Below are 22,965 nucleotides of genomic sequence, written 5' to 3'. Positions count from 1 at the left end.
TCAAGATGATATTAGATGTAATTTTTCTCTAAAGTTAACTCCCCTTATTGCGGACACCCTCGGGATCGCAAGTTAGTGTCTTATATGGCGAGAGTCCGTAATAGCGGGAATTTATTTCAGTCAAACGTGTGTAATTTATTTATGTCGGGGATTTAGTTGCTGTTTGTGTTATCGCAAGGCGAGAGTTGACTGTATATCGTTTTAGTAATACACCCACCCAAACATAGGATGGTATACCCTAACTATTTTTGTGTAATTGTTGTGATTACTATTATTTTCTCCAGGACCTGAAAATGCTGATCTTATTATCGAACTCGTTGTGGGTATTACTGCCGTTGTTTTTCAAATGAGGAAATCAACAAATAATTATCTTGGTGAGAAGGCTGAGAGGGTTCTCATGGTTCTGTTTTTGTTTGTTTGTTTGTTTGTTTTCCAACCGTTCATTGATTTATTGATTTGTTCATGCATTCCGTTATTAAGTCATTCCTTAGTTATTTAGTTAGTTAGTTAGTTAGTCAGTCAGTCAGTCAGTCAGTCAGTCAGTCAGTCAGTCAGTCGGTCGGTCGTTCGGTCGGTCGGTCGGTCGGTCGGTCGTTTGGTTAGTTAGTTAGTTACTTAGTCACTTTGTTAGCATCAATAATCATTATTTATTTGCTCTCTGAAGCTTATAATGACAATTAATTTTGCAAATAGTACTGTTTAAATGAAAGAAATAAACTTACATTTTAATTGCTAACCGGTTAGCTAGCTAACCAGTTAGTTTTCAGTCGGTTGGTCGGTCGGTCGGTCAGTCAGTCGGTTAGTCAGTCGCTTGGTCGGTTGGTAGGTCAGTCAGCCAGTCGGTCGATTGGTCGTTCGGTCCTTCGGTCAGTCGGCCGGTCGTTTGGTTGGTTGGTTAGTTATCTTCGTTTAGACGACATATTTATATACATATCCGATGACATATTTTCAAGTTCTCTTTTCAGTAGCAGATCCACAGCTATCAAAAGTTAAACCACATTGACTATATAGTTATATCTTTAGGGGGAAAGCCACGTAATTTTAAGGCTGAGAGTACTTATGTCACGTTTTCAGGTGTTCAAACAGGGAACGGCACATATTTAGTCGGTGGTCACCTGGGTAAGAGTCAAACGGTGAACGCTGCTGGCACGACTATCGTCTATACTCATAAGAAAAACAAGTATAAAGACGTGATAACAATTGCAGGTCCTTCGGATGCCGTCCTGAGAGTAATGGTGAGCCTGTTATTCCTTGTTTGTTTTCTCAATATTTTTCTACTTGAAAATTTTTACTATAAATACCTGCGGATTTAGGATCGAATTGAACTTTTAAAATTCATGAAGGAAGGAAACCACAGAACCTCAGAAAATACCTGGAGAACAAGGACGAAATGTCCACTTCAATTTCGCTCCCGGGTAGCGTCTGAACAGGCTCCCAAGCGGCTCGCTCTGCTTCGCTCTACGTTCTCTTCGCCCTATGCCCCACTTTGGGAGCCTGTTCATAGGCTAACTCCCAGAGACCGCGTCGAGCACGCATCCGTTTAAGGTTGGCATCCTTGGTGCTGACCAGGAGAAACGCGGCCGTTGGGAATAAGATTTTCCTCACTTGCGATGTTGAGTCCGGAATACTCGCGTTGAGCTTTTTCTGCTCCCCTTATAAGCGGAGCCAGAATTAAAGCTCCCACATGCGCATATACGAAAATGCAGTCGCAATTGTCTTCGTGGCATGTGGTAGCTACTCGTGGCCTTATGTGATTGTGTCATACACGCGCAGAGCACAAATTTTGCGGAAATTTGTCCGCCTGTATGTTGTATGTTGTATACTATTAGTGGACGCTTGAGAAGAGCAGGTGGTAAAAATCTTTGCGTGACGAACGTGATAGTTAATTCTTTTAACATTTTGGGGGGATTTTCGGCCAAACGTTTCGTTCTTCTGATCGTTAACAGTGTGTAAACCTAAAGAACTACCGGCGGCAAAAAAAATGCTTCGTTTATAGTGGAAATGCACTTAGCTACCCAAAGCAAGATACAATTCACCACTCAACCAGAAACTGTGAAAAAACTGGGTAGACGAGCCAACGATAAGTGCTTTTTTTTGTCATTTTCTTTGGGTAGCGTAACTCTTGTTAAATAGTTTTCACCTAAAAGAGTATTCCCTATACAACTGACTGCCGAGAAATGCACTTATTCATTCGCACGATAGACCCTTCTCCAAAATGGCGGCAACAGATTTGAATGAGTTAAAATTGAACTGAATGAAAAACTGATACCAGCACTGAAAAGAGCACCTTTACTTTAGTAATCTTTCAAAGTTTCAGCACATTAGGTGTTATATCAGCTTAGGAAATGTAAAACGAAATTTAACAAATTTACACACGTTTGTGTGACTGGGGGTAAACGTCATACCTCCAGTCATACAAACGTCTGTAATTTTTTCTCAGCTGATATTACACCTGATATGCTGAAACTTTGCAGGGTTACTAAAGTAAAAGTGCTCTTTCTAGTGCTGGTATACGTTTTTAATTTTAACTTATTTGAATTTTCGGCCGCCATTTTGGAGAAGGGTCTATTTCATCCGTCTAACCAAACGATCCCACAATCCCTTACTCGTACCAGTCTCCCCTACCATAGTTTCTTGAGTTGGGAATTCCATTATTTGCGTTTTTAACCTGTCACGCGTGTCACACAAGGACAATTTGCCGTCCTCCTAATTCAGTCGTCCGGTTGCACAAGCTCGCTGATGTTGTATTTGTTTTTCGATATTATTCCGTGCCGATTCGTTAAAAAAAAAATAAAAAAACAAGAAAACATGTTCAGCTAATTGACCAAAACCCGATTGTTGAAATTCGTTAATTATGTCTATTGTTAATTTACTTTTTGTTTTTTTCCAGTATACTTTTATAAAAGGAGCGAATCTGGGGTTGGATTATACCTTGGTATTTGTATTTGTTTTTCGTTATTATTCCGCGCCAATTCGTTAAAAAACAAGAAAACATGTTCAGCTAATAAACCAAAACCCGATTGTTGAAATTCGTTAATAATGTCTATCGTTAATTTACTTTTTTTTTCTAGTATATTTTTAAAAAAGGAGTGAATCCAGGGTTGGATTATAGCTTCGTAAGACCAGCTCAACCTGGAGACCCCAAGGGTACATACGAATGGCTCACTACTGACTGGTCCAGTTGTTCTGCTACTTGTGGTCATGGTACGATCTGATTATTTAGTTATTAGGCCCCTTCAAGAGTACGAGTACGAGATTGAATACGAGTACGAACTTTCAAATTTCAAATCGGTCACATCCCCAGAACTCTCGGTCCTTCCCGTTGCTTAAACGTAGATAAGGAGACCCTAGAAACAAGATTGGTTTGACAAGTGATTATCTAAACCACGCAAACTAGATTTGAAAAGTCGTATTCGTAGTCAAATCTGAAGGTCCCTATTGTTTTACATTGCATTGCATTGTGGTATGTTCATGGTGTTCAGCGCCTGAAGGTGTTGTGTTGTGCATTCATAACGTTTATTACAGTGAAGCAAACTCCACCAAATTTTGAGGCTTTTCTAAAACTTATCTCTCAACAATTTGCTTTCTCGATCTCATGCTTCATTGCAACACGAGTTTGATACCTATGGGGTTTTTTTGTTGTTGTTGTTGTTTTTCTTTTTTCTTTTTTTTTTTTTTGCTTTTCGTGAAAAGTTTTTAAAAAGTGCATTGTCTTCACTTTCACATTTATATACCATTTTTTAAAAAGCGTTATTTGATTGGTTTTGATTAACTTTGTGTCAACTTCAACGGTTTTCTGAGGAGTTACAAAAATCGAGAAATCCAAGATGGCGGCTGTGCAAGATCACACGTAATTTCGACGCCTATGACGTCATCACCCCATTTTGCCGATGCCAAAGGAAACAGTTTTAGTCTTTTTAATTACTTTATTTACCAAACATAGTACTTTACAAAAGACAAATTGCAACTACAGTTAGGCCAGAATCTTATACAATTGGTTCAGATTACAAATTACAAATACACGGAAAACGCTTTACATTATTGTACATGCTTACAGATAAGACAGAGGTAAAGAGAAGTTCAAAGACAATGTACATATAATGCGTTTGAAACAATGTGCCAATGTGCCCTCCAGGTTTCGTTGTCATAGTTTAAATTCTCTTAGAGGTACGAACGGGGGTGGGGGGGGGGGGTGGGGCGGGTTGGAGGGGAAGGCAGGCCCACGCTGAATGGAGTGAGGCCCTTCCTATGCTTAATCCTTCGTCATGTTTAAGCCTCAGAAGTGACCAACTTGAACATGTTATGAGGATAAAGCAAGTGATCTGTACCACGTGGGTATGATCCCGAGCCGCAAATTATGATTCCCGACCGGAAATGATCTCAAAATGGAACTACACATAAATACAGTGATCCCCAGAGCGCGATCCACTTCCGGGATCATTTGCTTTTCAATTTGACGAACCATCTCCGGTCAGGGATCATTTGTGACGCGGTACATATCACCAAATTCTCTTACTAGCAGCATAGAAGTATATGAGGAAACAGTAATGAGAATATTTGTGTTGGTAACGGGAAAAAGGTTAGGATTTTAAAATCCAATAGTAACCAGCGCTATTGTGCATATTGATGTTAATACTGCTACCTACTCAAGTTAATATGTCATGTTATTCTATATTACAGGCGTCCGTACACGTCTTGTGAGATGTATTCGATCAGATGACCAATCCCCTGCAAGCGACAACGGCTGTTCAGGAAAACCCAAACCAGCCTCTCAGGAACGGTGCCCAGGGATCAACTGTCCCTCTTAGTGAGTGCAATTTCACAGACGAGTTTTCCAACAATTTCGAAAGCAATTAAAGGGATGTCACGAGGATTTTACAGCAGTTAAGGCAGTCAAGACTCTAGAATTGCATTATTCAATGATCCAGTTTTTAATGACAGCAATAATTATTAAAAACTGGATCATTGAATAATGCAATTCAATGATTTGATTGGCTAACGGCAGTGAAAACCCTCTATTTACATTTAGAAGATAGAAATTAGGTAATGGAACAAGGTAAACACGTTACTCGCGCAACTAAATACAATGCTAGAAGTCTAAATTTTTTTTTCAGTAAATTAGACAAGCAAATACAAGGTTTCTGTTTTCGAATGGACCACAATGAATGTATAGTAACAGTCACCACGACTCATTCGCGCTTTTATTATCATTAACAATTATTCCACGTGCGCGCGTTGGATATGAGATGATAGATAGCCTTACTCTAACCATCTCACATCCAACAAGCGTGAGTGGAATAATTGTTTTATTAAAAACAATCAAGAAATATTGCTAGATTTTGCTGGCTTTGCTTTGCAAGAACAATTAGAAGACTATTTAATGGTCTCCATTTCTCTGGCATGGTATAATGGCTCATATATCATGGCCGCTAAGCCAATGAAATCGCTCGAATTGCATTATACAATGATCCAGTTTTTAATAATGACTCATATACCATGGTGGCTAAGCCAATCAAAACCCTGAAATTACATTGTCCAATAATCATTTATTTAATAATAGCTGGTATACCACTCCTTGGTCAGACTGCTCCAAGTCATGCGGTAATGGTCAACAGACGCGTGAAGTGAAATGCGTCATGAAAGTTACCTCAAACGAGTATGAGCCGAGCGACAATTGTTCTAGTAACAAGACTGTCATTACCGACACCGTACGACCATGCAACAGCTTCGCTTGTGACCCTGACTGGGATACCAAGGAAGGACTCGACGTAAGTATATTACTATGGAAGAGAGAGGAGGGGATGTCTAGTTTCTTTTGTTTTACTATCCACCCTCCCACCCCTTCCACTCCACATTGTTGCTCTAACGTTATAACGATACAAAGAAGACGAACTCAAACAGCAAGATGGCTACTGCCCAATGGTTTGAAAGTCAATAGAGTGTTTTGTTATTTGGTGGTGAAGGACTAATTCGTTTTCTTTGGTTCTACTATCCTTCGCTCCGTAATTGGTTAGCAAAACTGTCGCCACATATTTAGAGAATAGGGCGCCAGATGCTCACCAAAGCATCCAATGAGTACCCTACCCCACCACCCCCGAGTTTTGACTGTTTTTAGTCAGAAACAACCTACCCTTCAAATTTCCTGTTCCAGGTTAAGGTTACTATTACAAAGAACATGAGACTATTTGAAATAAACATCAAACCAGAAATAACAGTCTGGTTCACACTTTTTAGATAAGAGTAAGTATAAGCACATAATTCTGTGTGAACCGGCGTGAGAAAAGAATAAGCACAAGAGATCAGCAGCACTGCGCATGCGTACGTCTATGTCGCACATGTAACGGAAAAGAAACTTTTCTTTCCTTTTGCTTTTGCTTGTGCTTATTTCAGAGGAGTTTGTGTTCACATCACAACTGTGAACCTTGAGATAAGAACACGCATAAGCGCAGGCGAACAGAAGCACTGAGCATGCGTATGCCGCCCTGCGCTTGTTCTTATTTCACTTGTGGGAACCGGTGTGCAATAAACACAAACATAAGCGCAAGACAATCAAAAGCACTGCGCGTTTCAAGCTGGTTCACACATAATTTTTCTTATGCTTCTGTTGATGTTAAGCTTAACTTAAAAGTGTGAACCAGGCTTTAATGCTGTTTCAGACGGGTCACACTGACTGCACATTGTCTGAAACCAGTTTTTACCACGACAAGCTCTGTCGTGCTACACGCACTTGGCTTCAAACGTGCCCAACTTGATTCATAAATTATGAAACGGTTTTGGTGGATTTGAAACTGCAACCGCTCGGAAGTTTGCTTAACAAAAATATTTTAATAGATTTTAAAATCAGTCTCGATTGAATTAGACGTCTGAAACCTTGTCAATCCAGCTTCAGCACTACAGTAGCAGGATTCATGAAACAGGCCAAATTATAAACACATCTAATGGTGATTTTCATTCATCCGTAGCGAGACGAATGTGGCGATCCAATCGACCCGCTTTTACTGTTCTGTTATCGAATGGATCAGCTTGGAAAAAGAAGTTTGGTGCCACCTCTCGTGTGCCATCAAATACCCAAGCCTACACGGCTTCCTTGTACAACTCCTTCACCCCCTCCAACCACTTCAACTCCTCCTCCTACCGAGCTGCCAAAGACCACTAAAACTGTCAAAAAGAAGCCCAGCCAAGCAATTCAAGCTCAGTGCTCGCTTCTTTTAACCACACTGGCACTACTGTTGCATCTGACATGCGCAGCTTAGTATAGCAGTAGATAGAGAGTTGGGTTATCTTATTTCCCATATACACGTACGCTCTCGTTGATCACCATCACAGGCCTGCTAATAGCCTTCCTCGGCATCTCATCACGTGATCAATTTCATCCAATCGGATTGGTAGAAAATTATGTAATAGGCATTGTTCCCAAGCCATTCGTTTTCTCTGACCTTATCTCATACGCAGATCCTCCCACTCGTCAGGAGAGAAAACACCAGTGTACGAGATCATCTCTGACCAAGAGATTAAAATGGTATTGATAAAGTGCATAGATAGTTTTACAGCGAAGTACTCTAAGTACTATGATAGAGACTTGTACAATGTTTAGTCTATGGATAGCCTTCCACAGTCATTTGTTTCCTTTCTCTTCCTCTTGAAGTCGCTATCTTGACTGATACGCAGAGAGAAGTCTGAAGTCAGACTACTTAGGGTGTATGAGTGGCCACACCTTTATATCCAATAGAACATGGTCTGACGGAAGGCTTATTAGTAGCCTAACAAACATTAATTATATTTGTACACTTAGTAGACATTGGCTACGATTAGCCACGAATCGTGCAATAGGTATGATTGCTCTTCAATCTTTAACGTTCACTAATATTCGGATGTATATTCGCGAATATATTGCTGACAGTAGCTTTGCTCTACCGCGAATTCCGCGACGAATATGTTCGTTCGATGTTTCATCGGCGGCATTCGATGATACTCTATCTCAAATATACGTGTGTGATTGGCTCGTTTCATCGCTAACATTTACCGATGTTATACCACGAATTGGCTTAAAATCATTAATTTTCTTTACTCCCTAAAGAAACAAAACTGCTCCTAGGCGAACGGTGGGGCACAGTTTTTGGAAAATGTCTGATCATTAATATTTTTAATATTTTAATATTTTGTCGTTTTTTTATGCAGTGCCCTATTGAAAACCACCTTATGTGACATAGGCCATCTCTAAAAAGAACTTTCTTATCGACTCTTTTTGCCCAGCTGGAGGGAGTTAACGATGAATAAGTGTTTAACCAAAGCATTTGCGAGTTTGATCGAGCAGCAGGCAAAATTTTTTTTATGTTGAGCTGGAACAGATAAGCTAACTGCTGATTAGAAACTGGGGAAATAATCACCTCACATAATCAGGTTACATCGCTACATGGATTGGCTTCCTGAAACGCGTGGCACAATGTTAGCAAGTCTTTGTCTGTTCTGTCACTATTCCACTAACGAGCAATAAGAATTTTCACCTCGACTGCATTTCAAAAACAGGGCCGTGATATATCAAATCACTCTCCATGGATTAACTCCGCAGTAAAACGATTTTTTTTTCTAGCTGCGTATTAGTTGGCTTAATTACTAGCCTGGAACTTTTAAGCTCACTTTTTCACAGAACTGTTCTCTCCCCATACCGCCTCGTCACAACGGCGATACACAGGGAAATAAGCTCTTAACCTGTTTTCCGTTTTCCAATCAGAAAATCCAGTTACGTGGTCCGGTCTATATTGTGCAGTACTATGCGTATCAATTCTTGTTGTAGTTATGTTACTGTTGTTGTTGTCATTGTTCCTGTTCGTAAGTTAATTCGTAGGATAAAGAAAGAACTATTTCCTCCTCAAGATTTATATAGTGATATTAAATTAGATTAGATGTTTTAGATATAAACAAAGACTAGATAGATATAAACTTGAATTTTTTAACAATTCCTCTTGGTTCTGAGCATTTTGTGACACTTGAAAACAACACTGATCCCTCAGTTGATGAATTGATTCATTCTCATCACTTGTCTATCGTGACACTGTATCATATTGTGAGAGGAAAATTGAAGTTGATCCGATCACTCTTGGGAATAACAGAGTTGAATAGCATAGCCAAGGGTGCTACATTGTATGGAAAAGATTAACCTATCCTCCTAAATTTCTTTTACACCAATCAGAGAGTAGCATACGTTACGAACAAATAAAATGTTAAGGACGGTGCCTACTGATAGAGACTGAAGTATTTTTGCGCGGTTTATCACTATACGGGGAAAGCAGATCTTAGTAGCGGCTATTGGAAACCAAAAATAAAATTGGTGATAACCACGCATTTTATTAGAAATAACTAAGCAACAATTATTCTAAAAAGCAGCAAAATCAAAAGAAATGAATGGCGCTTTTTTCCAAATCTGAAAAATGCACGGTAAGTGCCAATTTTGTTTTTGGATACCAAAATCACTTGCTAAGTTCTGCTTTCTCCGCATAGTTTTAAACCGCGCAAAAATATCCCTGTATTAGTAGGCGCCACCCACAGGAAACCCGAGTATCTCGAGATGCGCAGGACGTATGCGCAGTAACAATAGTAGGCACCGTCCTTAATTTCACTTTAAGTACTATATGGATGCATTTTTAATATAAGAATTCTAGATTAAAACTGTGTAACGTTGGAGATAAAGTCGGAGTAAATTGTAGTGTTACGATAGCAGATCAGCGTGACTAACTGGTTGGTTACCGTATTTGCTTTCCATTCGCCTAGTTCTTACGCTATATATATATACAAACGCTAGGCTATTCTATATCAGTGTAGGTTTTGCAAAATGCAAATAATTTAGCGTAGGGTGTTGTCAAGATAGACGTTTACATTTTTTACAATAAACTCCTTGAAAGAGATAGTAAGGTTTCTTTTAAGGGTCCAAAATGGCTTTTACGGGAATTTTACGGGACACGGGAAACCCGACCAGACATCTGTGTTCAAAGGTGGCCGGAAATGCTTCATTATGAGTGGCATCTTAAGCAGTGAGTGATCCTTCGTCCACACAGATGCGTTTTCGTCGACGAATAACGGAACAAAATTGCACGACAGATTTCATGAGATCGTCTTACCTGTTCACATGGGACTTTACACATAGCAAACCAGCAGCATCATATGACTAATCGTTAACACCGGGTACGTTTTTACACTGCGTTCACGGAAACGCTTTTGAAATTTTGCACTTCCGAAAGATTCTACCGTAGAGATTATAAAGTTTGGGTTTTCGATGTGTATTAGGGTGAATGGTGCATGGAAACGCAAAGAAAAATTTTCGATTTCAAATGAAAACGCGATCAATTGGACTAAGCCTAAAGCTTTGCGACCCCAGTCTGTTTGCACCGTGCTAAATCAGGATGAACATTGTGCACAAGCAAAACTAGGAAACCGAATGGATTGTAGAAAATTATAATAATTCATTATGCATGCATTGTGCACTGACTTCAATTCTAGTGAATTCCCCGTTAGAAACAAAGTTAACATTAAATAATCGTCCGTCTGAATGCGCCATTCTTTGCCAAAATCGAGTGAATGCTTGTAAGCTTATTTTTATTTTCGCCAGAAGAACAAAATGGTGTGAAAATGTTCTTTAATTTCTGTGAAAAGTGCACGTGAGAAAGGGACGTGAATTGTTTTGTTGTGCGCTGCAAAATAATAGTTGGCGACAGTTCCTTCCTGTTGTAAATTAATACAAGGTACAACAGATTACACAAATGTCAGCTGGTCAATTTGAGACGGAAGGTTTACAAATGATCACTTGGTGATTGGCTAACAAAGCTCATCAAGGACAGAAGTCATCGAACTTCCTGTTTTCATAGACGAGCAAATGCGCACTGTTCTTGTTATATTCGGGAACGAAGCTTTGCTTCACAGACGGCTTTGATAGATTTGTCGAAAAACAGAGGGACCAATGTTTGTTCTTGAGGTTTGAATCGTATTCGCTTTGGAGAATCGGAGACACTAGGGGCTGGAATCTATTGAAGCTTGGCATTGCCAACACGACGAGTATCGAACTGTTAAATGGCGCACGGGGGCACTAAAAAGAATGGCCGTAAGCGGGAAAGTATTGCAGACCTCGTAGCCGATTTGAAGCTACTAAGAGAGGAGGATTATCCTGAAACGCGTTCCAATATGGATAAGGCTCGAGGACAAAAAATTGAGAAACTGCGGAAAGCAAATGGAACACTGGATGAGGTATGTTTTTTCACAGATCAGTCGTTCTGTAAGAACTCTGAAATGAAAGAAATCTGTTATATGCGAGTAATTTGAGTGTATAGTAGCGGGGCAAAGTTGATTGAATATTTGAATGATACCGTGAGTGAATTTGAACTGACGAAAACGTCGAAACACGGTAAGGTTTTCTCGATGTTAATCTTTTCAAGAAATCTGAATCATTTCACTTGCGGGAAAACTAAGTTATTATTAAGTGTTTCAAATGAGAAATTGAGTCAAGCAAATCGTTTGTAGAAACAGTGGCGGATGAAAAATTGCTCTTACATGTGAGTTTATCCTGAGCACTGAGCGCGAAGCTGCAAATTAGTCTAACATGTTTTTACTGTCTAAACCGGGATTTCGAGTCGTTTCCAACAGCTCATCTTCTAGTTTAAGATCAAGCAGGGTCCGACTTTCCATAGATCAAAGGAAAGATTCATTTCATAGCCACTTTAATTAAATTTCGTTTTGTCGTTGAGCAGACGCACCTTTTCACGGTTTTTGACGCCATCTTGGTTTAACGTTGCTCAATTACTCCGCAAATCCTTCAGAATTCTGAAAAGATATGAAATAGAAAAGCATTGACGCAAGAAAGGAAATATTTGTTGAACCAACAGACGTGTTTCGTCAAAGCACAAAAGGAAGTTTTTCGTCAAAGCACAACAGGAAGTTAGTACAAGGGAATAAGAATGAGGAAGCTGACAATTTCAAGGAAGTAAATGGTAATCACCGAACACTTTCTAATGGGTTTAACAGAAAACCGTTTCCATAGAAACTATAAACACCACAATACATGTTCAGCCCTGTTTTATTTCCTGGTACCGCATATTTGCTCCAAAACAACAGAAGGCGAAATTGACATAGTCTGTTTGGGCTCGTCACGCAACGCGCTCCCTGGTGGAGGAGGTAACACATTGTGTGTCGAGCCCAAACGACGGCTGCGAAGGAGACTAAGATTGGCAATGCCTCTTCTTTGCTAGTCTCCCTCGAAGCCGTTCTCTGTCTCATCACGCAACGCTCCCGCGGTGAGGAGCGTTGCGTGACGAGACACAGAACGGCTGCGACGGAGACTACTTCTTTGCAAGCTTCTCCATCCAACGCGTGACACACGATATTCTTCCGTTCTCTTAGGGATACGACACGATCTTAGTCGACCTGGAGCAGACTTGTGATCGATGGCAAATTTTAAAGGAGTTCTGTGAAAGAATATATAACGTACTTCAAGAAACACAACCCATGTGCCCAGACGAAAACGACAGTTTCATGACAGGGGCTAAAGAATTCATCAAAGATCTTGAAAAGAAGAGATACCCTGTCCTCATAGCTGGTAAGGTTCTTCAAATTGAGCTTTCTTTCTGTTTAAATAGAACTACACCAAAAAATTACTTCTTGGTAGCTTGTATTTGCATGACACAAGGACAACTAGAGACACCAAAAAGTGAGAACCGCCTTGTAGAAATCTACCATATAATAAACAGCATCACTGTAAAATATTGTTCCATAGCTTTAATCTGAATAATACACTTAAGGATTTCCTCCTCAGACTCAAAACTGAGTTAGTGCTACCTTGTACAGCATAATAAACAGCACCACAGGAAAGTACTGCTCAGTAGCTTTCATTTGAATGATCACACTTTAGGATTTCACCCACAGACTCAAAATTCAGAATCACCTTGTACAGCATAATAAACAGTGCCACAGGAAAGTACTTCTCAGTAGCTTTTATTTGAATGGTCACACTTTAGGATTTCATCCACAGGCTCAAAAATTCATAATCACCTTGTACAGCATAATAAACAGTACCACAGGAAAGTACTGTCAGTAGCTTTCATTGGAATGGTCACACTTTAGGATTTCATCCACAGACTCAAAATTTAGAATCACCTTCTACAGCATAATACAGTCAGTACTATTAGAAAGTATAGCTCAATTTGGCTTTCATTTTTGAAATGGTCACTCTTCAGGATTTTATACACAAACTTAAACGTTGGCTGTCTGAGTGTATCAAAATACAAATAAAATTTCTGACAAATCTTAAGAACATTTCCGCACGAAAGAAATTAGCGATTGTTGGCGCATGTGATTGTGAGTTGACATAAAAATTCTCAATTCCGAAAACATTGCCGGCATAGATCCACAGTTGCTTTAAAAAAGCTCTCGCCTAGCTAGGGCTTTTGCTTTTTCTCTCAGGGATGGTAGATAGCTTTAGTGCTTTTTTAGAATCATAGTTTTGTAATTTGTTATGTAAGAGCATTTTTAATGAAGTGATCCCGTCAATAAAGCTTTACTACTTCTACTACTACTACCACTACCACTACCACTACCACTACCACTACCACTACCACTACCACTACCACTACCACTACCACTACCACTACCACTACCACTACCACTACTACTACTACCACCACCACCACCACTACTACTACTACTACTACTACTACTACTACTACTACTACTACTACTACTACTACTACTACTACAGCGCGAGGGCACTTTTGCGTGCCTTGTTCGCTCTTCAATCCCTCACAGATATAAAATGGCACTCTTAGTTTGTTCTTTGAGACTTGATCTACATTCGACGCGCGATTGAAACATGACATAAAATTGAGACTGTTTTCAGTTCGTCATCGGATAAGATGCCAATTACTTACTCTCGTATAAAATATTCATTTAGGTAAGTATCTATGGTGCTAAATCTTCATATTTCTCACAGGGGAGACCAGCGCGGGAAAGAGCAGCCTAATAAACCTGTTGCTGGATGACCAAGTCATGCCGACCTGCATCATGCAAAGCACTTTAACCATCTGCGAGATTTCCTACGGACGTAAGAAACAAGCAGTGATACATTTCGCCAAACGAGGAATACCATCACTCAAACTAGAGGGGAAAGATTTCGACAAAATTCAGGAGTACGTCGAGAAACCCATTGATGACGACAACTGGTGTGAAAAAATAGAGATAAAGATACCACATCCATTGTTAAAGGTATGGATGTAATTTGGAAAGAACTGTTCCAAAGTTTCAAAGTTGTGAGAGCAGGGATGGCGCAATGCTGAGAGCACTCGCCTCCCAACAATGTGGCCCGGGTTCGATTCCCGTAGTTGACACCATATGCGGGTTGAGTTTATTGTTGGTCCTCGTCCCTGCTCCGAGGGGTTTTCTCTGGATACTCCGGTTTTCCTCCCTCCACAAAAACCAACGTTTCTAAATTCGACCTGGAAACAGTGGATGAATAGCCACTCCTGTGGATGTGCCACTGAAATTCCCATTTTTTTACGTTCGACTGTTCATTGTTTGATAAATGAATCATGTGACTTCTGGTTCGTCGACTGCACTGAAACGCGATTGCAAAACCAAGACCAAGACGCGCGTAGTCTAGTGCTTGGCAACTAAAGCAATGTCTGGGGAGGAGTGGCTCCAGTTTCTTGGTCCTCCCGTATATCATAAGCTGCTTCTGTCTATCTAACCCTCCCCTCCCCCCTCCTCAAATCCTTCCCCCTTGTAGTCATTTCACTTTACAGAAAATGGACCGGCCTCTTGTGAAAACACTTTAAAATGTCTTTATTTGTCTTTTTGCAGGGTGGTGTGGTTATTGTGGACAGTCCAGGGATCGGTGACGAAGCGAATGTTAGTAAGATTGTCTTAGAGTATATGCCACAAGCCTTCACCTTCATCTATGTAATAAACAGTCCAAATGCTGGAGGATTACAAGAGGACAGGGTAAGTTAGCCGGTATATTCACACATACGTTGTTAATAATACCCATCGTGGAAGTTCTCCTCGTAGCTTTCATTTGAATGGTCACACCTTAGGACTTCATCCATAGGCTCAAAAGTTAGAACCATCTTGTACAACTTAATAAACAGCACCGCAGCAAAGTACTGCTCAGCAGCTTTCATTTAAAAGGTCACACTTTAGGATTTCATCCACAGACTCGAAAGTTAGAACCACCTTGTACAGCATAATAAACAGCACCACAGGAAAGTACTGCTCAGTGACTTTCATTTGAATGGTCACACTTTCGGAATTCTTCCCATTAACAGACTCAAAGATGAAACTACATAATAAACAGCATAACAAACACCACCACAAGAAAGTACTGCTCAGTAGCTTTCATCAGGAATGGTTTACAAAATATCTGATCAAAATACGGAAACTTTTAAATAAACACAACATTTTATATAAACGTAGCTATTAACACAAAATATTTATGCTTAAACCTGCAATTGTTCTGTTAAGTTAGCAAATGTGGAAAGAGTTTTCTTTGCTTCCTCTTAGCTACTGCGTATCGTCAGAGAATGGAAAGCAATTTACCAAAGAGAAGAGCACAGAGGAATCACTGCTGAGTCTGCTTTGTTTGTTTGCAACAAGTGGGATGAAGTAGAAAGACAGACAAGTCAGACTGAAAGAGAAAATCTCTATAAGAACACCGTGACAAAACTCAAAGAGATAATTCCTGACCTCGATGAAAAAGCTCAGGTGATTTCAATGTCGGTGTTCAATGCAGCCAAGGTGCATAAGAAGTTTGACGTATTGAATGATGATCTGTACTGTTTGGTTAATGGAATACAACGCCTCCTCCCCCTCTGCGTTGATAGAAAAACAGAATTTTTCTACAAGTAAGTCCCCTTTTAGAACCTTTATGTGTCTTATTTTATTACGTAGATATGTTGAAAAAGGGTTAAATATTCACTTGCTTAGTGCCGGTTTAAACTACCAACGCTTAAACAGCTTTCTGTTGAATGAATATGAATATATGAAACATGTACTTTGAAGTGCGGATGAAAGATTAAATAGAAGAAAGATCCTCGCAGTTGGTACGCAACTTAAGCAGTTGCGAAAAGAAAGGCTTAAAAAAATTCAGGCGTGAACGTGAATCGAACCCATGACCTCTGCGATGCCGGTGCATCGCAGCGAGTTGAACACAATCATTAATGCATTTTGAAACTTGGTTTGATGTCAGTTGCTTCCTAGACCATGATTTATTCGACTCAGCCCCTATCAGGATTTAGCTTGTAAAGGAAGGAGGGGTCCTCCGTCCCTTCCAGACATCATCAGAATACGCCCAATATAATATTTTCCTTCCGTCGTGTGGAATTCTTTACCTGTTTAAAACACCCTCTGTTAATGGTTCATTACTGGGTACTGGGTAGTTTAAAATAAGCAAAGACTTCAGTTACTTTATTTTATTTTATTTTAAGTTATCTTAAGAATTAGTTAACGAATCAATAATTAGCTATGAATCGCTTTTGCAATACTGTATTTGTTATAGTCATGCAAATAAAGCTTGTTGTTGTTGTTGTTGTTGGGTAGCTCTCGAGGGATACCGTCAATTATTCTAGTTCTTTATGCCTCGTTGCCAAGTTACGTGCTACTCAAATTCGGTTTACCTTCCGCATTGCCTTCCTCACTGTCTTGCGATCTCCTGTCTCCTGGCTAAATTTTACCTCCCATATCTTAATTCCGCTAAGGCAGTGAGTGGTGTTTTGGCAGTGAAGATGGTTTACTATCTTAAATTTGATAAAACACCTGATAACTTCCTAACCAAGTCATGTAATTTACATGTAATTTTGATATTTTAATATATATTCACTGCTTTTTATATTTAAACAGCTGGATTAGTGGACATCTCACCAAATTTTCAGATCAAGTAAAAGCAGAAATGAAAAATGCACAGCGAAATCAAGAGGAGCGGCACAAGGCCCGCGAAGAAATCCAAGTGAAACTCCAGAAGCTCAGGCAGGGCATTACCATCCGGGAGATAGAAGAAGCGTTCTCCGATCACGTGAAAAACATTTCTAGGCATGTGACATTGTACTTGCAATCGGATGACGTAAGACGCACGTTTTGTACGTGGACAGAAAAGGATCTACCCCAGATTGAAGACCGTCATAAAGGGAATTTGGTAAAATTAAAGGAGAAGTACAACAAGTGCATCGAACAACGTTTGCAATCATTTCTGCAAAAGCTTGAAAACAAAGAGAAGCTCTTCTCGACTGCCCACTCTGATCTCGAGGCACGTTTTCATCGCGGCTTTTTCGATTTCGAGAAAGATATTCGTGAAATCGATCGAGTTCTTGTTGGTGAATCGATGGATGAGTTCATGCCGTTTGAGGTCCATCCTGGAAAATTGCGTCCTCCGCTCGATCCCAGAGTAAAGAAATTCCTGGTTGTGTCGCTGGTTGCCTTCATGCCTGTTTTGTTCCCCATCGGCATCGCTGCAGGAGTACTTTCCGCACCTGTGTTCGGGTATTTCGCCGTTGAAAAACACCTCAAAGAGAAGAACCTAAAAGAAAATTCTTGTCAAGCCCTAAAAGAACTATCAGGAGAATTCCTTCAGGAATTCATAGAGCATGAAGTTTTCAATCATGTTTTGCAAGAATTCACAGAGGAAAAGAACCGAATTGACAGCATAAAGAGATGCCACAAGGAGCTGATTGCCAAATACGAGCAGAGGTGTAAGCATCTCACCAGAAGTGAAGACGAAGAATCAGAAAAAGCGATTATGGAATCGCACGATCCTTTGCACAAGAGGCTTGAAGAGATCCACAAGGAACTGATGTTTGATGCCATCCAGCATGGAATCCAGGTCATGTATCCGTCCTGCCAAATTAACAAAGAGAGACTTTGCGAAGAGAAAGATCCAATTGGCGAGGGTTCCTTTGGCATTGTATTTAAAGGAAAATACACTCCTCCCGGACATGGCGGTAAAAAAGTGGCTGTGAAAAGGCTGAAAAACCCTCCGGAACCATCCAACGTTGCTTCCTTCCTTGGAGAGGCAGCCATGTTTATGTAAGTTTACGTGTTTTTCTCTTTTAAATTACTGGACAAGCCTTCAGTTGGCTGTGCCCAGTCGCCATGGAGAGTCAATTTATGCAGCATTATGCATATCAACGTAAACAACATTTCTAGCAGTTTGCATCAAACGGTGACCAAATGGTGAATAAGTTGCTTCTTTTAATGTCTTGCTTGTCAATTGAAGTGCACGTACTTTATCGCAAGTGAAATTCAGTGTATACGAGTAGTGTTGTTACCGCTCGAGTCGAGTTTAGACTTAATTCTTGGCCGGGATTTACATGTAAAATAAGCTAATCTGTAAACAGGTAACTCTCCAGTCTCTTTCACATCAAATTAGGCCAAAAATATGGCGTTTTCGCGTCAAAGCAAGTCAAACAAAGCTACTGAGCAGTACTTTCCTCTGGTGCTGTTTATTATACCGTACACGGTGGTTCTAACTTTTGATTCTGTTGATGAAATCCTGAAGTGTGGCAATTCAATGTGATGTTGTTTATGCTGTACAAGGTGGCCCTAACGCATTCACCAGCAGTGATTTCCTATAGTATTATGTGGCAACATAGGCATTTTTACTTTTGAACTCTATCGCTCGAGTAAACTAAAAGTTAATGAGATAATCCCCCTTTCCAGGCAACTGAAACACAAGTACATTGTGGCCTTCTATGGAGTGGTCATGGAGGTTCACAAGCACAGTCTAAGTTCCTTGGGCTTGGTTTTCAAATTGTGTACTGACAGTCTCAAGAACTACATATTCAAGAACGAAAAACGTATTCCTTGGAAAACGAAGAAAGCGGCGGCCCTCACTTTCCAGTGGAGCAAGCAGATTTTGGATGCCCTTGAATTCATCCACAGCAAGGAAATCGTTCACCGGGATCTCAAGCTGGACAACGTTTTGGTGAGTGAACCAGCTCATTATTGCGTATTGAGAGAGCGCCTTAGAGCGGTTTTCAGTTCAGTGTCGAAAGTTGTTTCGCGTTTGCTTTGGTTTACCATACGCTCTTTGATTGGCTAAGAAAATTCACGCCGCTTTTTCAGCCAATGAGAAACAAAACTAAAACCAATCGTGACTTGCTCGCACGCGTTTTACCAGCGCTTGCGCTATTTTTCCTCGTCGGTTACATGCATTTGTTTCGGATTTTGATTGGTCCGCTGTGCTGTTTACGTCTGTTATGATTGGTCAGAAGAATAACTTTGGTTTTGTTATTACGACACTAAATGGAAAATCGCTCTAATGGGAATATTACCATGATGCTTTAAGGTACAAGGTACACTCGAGCCTTTGGTGATTACAGTAAAATATCCAATCATTGCATCTTGGCGGTTAAAACCATTAATGTTAAAAGACGGTAATGAAGTTCAAGTTTTATTATCCTTACGTATTTTTCGGTTGTAAGTTAAAATTTCGTTAATTTAACTCTTGAGGTTACACCTATGCTTTAAGGTTAAGGGTAAACATTTCGTGATTTATGGACCGAGCTTATAATTCCACATTATCTCGTGGTTTAAAGTGTGAGACCTCGAGAGCTCGAGTGTTGCAGGAACAAACATTCGAGCTATCGTTCTACTTTTTGAATTTCACCATGTATTCAGTTTGAAAGTTAGCCCCCAACCGTTAGATTTGGGTTGCTTCCACCAATCAACCTGATTAAGGGATTCCGCCATCAGTTATAGCGAATCTTGAAGACTGTACCACTTTAATGCATGCAACATGCTCACAGATTTGTGATTCAGCCAAGTTGTAAATTTGATTCTCAAGAAACAAGTCAGGTAATGTCATCATTGTACAATCTACATTGCCCCTTTAACACGCTCTTACAAGTATAGGTTTCTTAGCTTTTGAAAGGCAGATATTTAACCCTTTTACACCCAAAACGGAGCCCTGTGGTTCTGTATGGATGAATATGTACCAGAGTTCAATTCTTCATAACAGGGCGGACCATTCTAAGAAAAACTCTTCAGCACTACTTTTCTCAGTAAAGTGTTGTTCGTTGTTCAGTTATTTACAAAATGAGTTTGGTTTAATTCGCCAACTGCTGACTCCGAGTTGTTTGTCGAAAAAATCATTTACAGGTTTCAAACAATGAACACGTCAAAGTAGCCGACTTGGGCCTGGCGAAGCTCAAAAGCAGGATAACGGGAACTATATGTGGTTCCCTGCTGTACATGGCGCCTGAGGTACGTCAAGGCGAAGCCTACGATTCAAAGGCGGACATGTACAGCTTCGGGTTAATGATGTGGGAAATGTGGTTTGGTGAAAGAGCGCCTCGCATACTAAGCTCCCTGAGCAAAGACAGAGTGTCAAGACGAATAGAAGACAAGGGGAATGGCTACGAGTGGTGCAACACTCCACCAGCAAACTGGATCGAGTTGATGGCGTCTTCTTGGGATTCTGATCCTTGTTTGAGGCGAACGGCGAAGGAAAGTGGAAATCTCATTAAGGAAATTATAGCTGATTATGCGAAGTAGGGTAAAGACCCTTTTTGTGTACGACAATTAAACAATCGCAAAACCCTATAGACTCTTTGTTTCTGAATTTTACGGTCACGTTTGATTGGCTGTTTGTCGATATAAGCTCAGTGACTTGTACCCAGTCGATTCTTGAATCGTGCATTTCCTGTATAACTGACGAAAGTAATTCCTGAGCTCAACTATTCTAGTGCCATTCAGAGATGCCAAACTCTAGAGATCTAAAATCTGGAGAGTTTTTTTTCTATACTTAAGATATATCTTAACTTATATGAGGGCTCTGTATATCAAGCCCCAAATTCTTATGAATATCCCATGTGTTTCACCTTTATTGCTCAGCTTTTATTGAAATTTTTACGTAAGTTAAATTTGAACTCGTGCAGCCGCTGCTCACGATAAGCATGAGGGAATGTTGTCTTATTAACAATTCAATAAGGAAGATGGCCTTAAGTCATCTTATTAGCAATGACTGCAAAAATTGTTTCTTAAGTCCATCATAAGGCTTAGATACATATTTTTACCAATTTTTCGCATACGATCAAATTATATTTTTATTTGCATGAAGACATTAATATATACCGTATGTTAACGATAGCTTAAGGGGATTTATTGTTTTATAGTTTTAGCCTTATCTCTATTTTCTTAGTTTTTAAGCTGTAGTGTCCACACGGTTAGCGGTTTGTGTAGCTGTTAAAGTTCCCGACGTCATTATTATTATTATTATTATTATTATTATTATTATTATTATTATTATTATTATTATTATTATTATTATTATTATTATTATATATAAATGATAACGGAGGCGTGAGAATTGGCCAAAATTTTAACTGTTTGTTGGGAAATGGTACGTTGTTTTACTAGTAACTGAGAAACGTTGAGGAAACTGTTAGCTGAGATGCCTAAACTTTGCCTGTTTATAGTGTAAAATTTCACTTGGAAATAACTTGTCGAAAAAATGTGTGGTTAATGCCTGTTGAATAATTTGCTAACGAAGATGGCTCCTAGCCCCTAGCCCCTCTCTAGAAGTCGTGAGGTCTACACAAGGCGATAAACGTTTGTTAAGTCTTGAAAGAGTTTGAAACCACTCGTAATGTGAAGCCTGGTACGTCCCTTTCCAATTCAAGAAGCTACAAGAGATCCGGCAACGAAGATTTTTCAGAACAGTTTATCTGTGGGTCGTTTGTTCCTCTGCGTTCAAAAGAGAATCCAGTACTCCTGCATGTAAAGACCCTTGTCTAATTAGCTGGCAACCGTTAAAACAAGTTTTGTATGGGAATTGTTTTAATTTAGACTATTTTGCTGTGAACATTTCGCAAAAATCACAGCAGCAAGCATTTTTTCGGCAGTTTATCATTTGTTTCGTTGTCTACCTTGAGTGAACTGTTTTTTCTCTACTTTATCAGTTTCTCGATTAAACGCCTCAGCAGCTTATTATAAGGACACGGTGTTAAGCGTCTAACGTTATAATCGCGAGTGGTTCGAGTCCTCTTCCCTGAAATTCTCTTTTGTTGTTGCTGTTTGTTTTTTACTCCGCCAAGGGGTTCCGTTGTTACAAAGGGGGAATTTTATATATATATATATTTTTTTTTTGGGGGGGGGGGGGGGGGGTACTCCCCGATACATGCTCGCTTTTTAGGTGGTTTACAACAAATCCCTAGAGATCCAAAAGACAATGGTGTGGCAGCCATGTTGGATGACAAAACCATCCAACATGGCCGCCATATCGTCTTTTTGGGTCTTTAGGGATTGGTTGAAAACCACCTATAGGTATGTTCGGCGCCACAGGGTATATGGTTTTTGAGCCATTTTGGTCCGAAAGAGGGTATAGATTTTAACTATTTTGGTCTGGAAACGAGTATGGATTCTAGAGACCAGGTCTGAAAATAGGTATGAATTTTGGAGGCCCAAAAAAGGTACCATATACTTTTTTACAATAACTGTCCAAATTCCCGCGCGCTGATTGGTTCGTAGCTATTGTCTATAAGAGTACAGAAATAAAAATGACGTCAGATGTAACGCGCGCGCTTTCTCAACGAAAAAAAACAGCCAATTCCACTCGTACTTTTTCCATGTTATTGTAAAAAACAAATCGACGGCAGTTTTCTATGGTCTATACTCTTATAGACCATAAAATGACGCCATAAAATGTCCAAAACTTGGCAGTGAAACCACTCGCCTGCGGCTCGTGGTTTCACTTGAGTTTTGAACATTTTTTGACGTCATTTTATGGTCTATAAGAGTATAGACCATAGAAAACTGCCGTCGATTTGTTAAACATATTTTGGTCTAAAATAGGGTCAGAGTCGAGTCTGGAGAACCGTGCCGCACATCTCTACTAAATATTCAGAGGAGTATGAATGTCCCCCCGGAATATGTTATATGTTGGTTAAGTCCCATTCTAGGGGATGGTAACTACATCGTGTTTCTTCCTTCCGTCCCAACCTG

General features: G+C 39.9%; 2 protein-coding genes across 5 annotated transcripts in view; both read left to right on the top strand.

The window, feature by feature from the left end:
• LOC146449361 (A disintegrin and metalloproteinase with thrombospondin motifs 18-like) overlaps positions 1 to 9,904 on the top strand; it is a 52,085-nt gene extending 42,181 nt beyond the window's left edge. For all 4 annotated transcript variants that reach the window (XM_085101782.1, XM_085101781.1, XM_085101780.1 and 1 more), the window contains 6 exons: positions 285 to 374; positions 1,075 to 1,235; positions 3,072 to 3,204; positions 4,681 to 4,807; positions 5,561 to 5,768; positions 6,963 to 9,904. In XM_085101782.1, the coding sequence (XP_084957908.1) occupies positions 285 to 374; positions 1,075 to 1,235; positions 3,072 to 3,204; positions 4,681 to 4,807; positions 5,561 to 5,768; positions 6,963 to 7,253 (1,010 nt within the window). In that variant the 3' untranslated portion in view covers positions 7,254 to 9,904. The remainder of the gene's footprint in view (positions 1 to 284; positions 375 to 1,074; positions 1,236 to 3,071; positions 3,205 to 4,680; positions 4,808 to 5,560; positions 5,769 to 6,962) is intronic.
• Positions 9,905 to 10,691: 787 nt separating this feature from the next.
• Positions 10,692 to 21,463, top strand: LOC146449360 (uncharacterized). The gene is made up of 8 exons (XM_085101788.1): positions 10,692 to 11,235; positions 12,385 to 12,580; positions 13,970 to 14,241; positions 14,836 to 14,976; positions 15,535 to 15,875; positions 16,870 to 18,048; positions 18,682 to 18,946; positions 20,122 to 21,463. The coding sequence occupies exons 1-8, from the start codon at positions 11,062 to 11,064 to the stop codon at positions 20,515 to 20,517; spliced, it is 2,964 nt and encodes a 987-aa protein (XP_084957914.1). The 5' UTR covers positions 10,692 to 11,061; the 3' UTR covers positions 20,518 to 21,463.
• Positions 21,464 to 22,965: the final 1,502 nt, after the last annotated feature.

The sequence above is a fragment of the Pavona decussata genome, unplaced genomic scaffold (genome assembly GCF_977016875.1).
Source record: "Pavona decussata unplaced genomic scaffold, jaPavDecu1.1 SCAFFOLD_602, whole genome shotgun sequence".
Classification (NCBI taxonomy): domain Eukaryota; kingdom Metazoa; phylum Cnidaria; class Anthozoa; order Scleractinia; family Agariciidae; genus Pavona; species Pavona decussata.
Note: the sequence above shows the minus strand (reverse complement) of the source record. Positions and strands in the feature narration are given on the sequence as shown.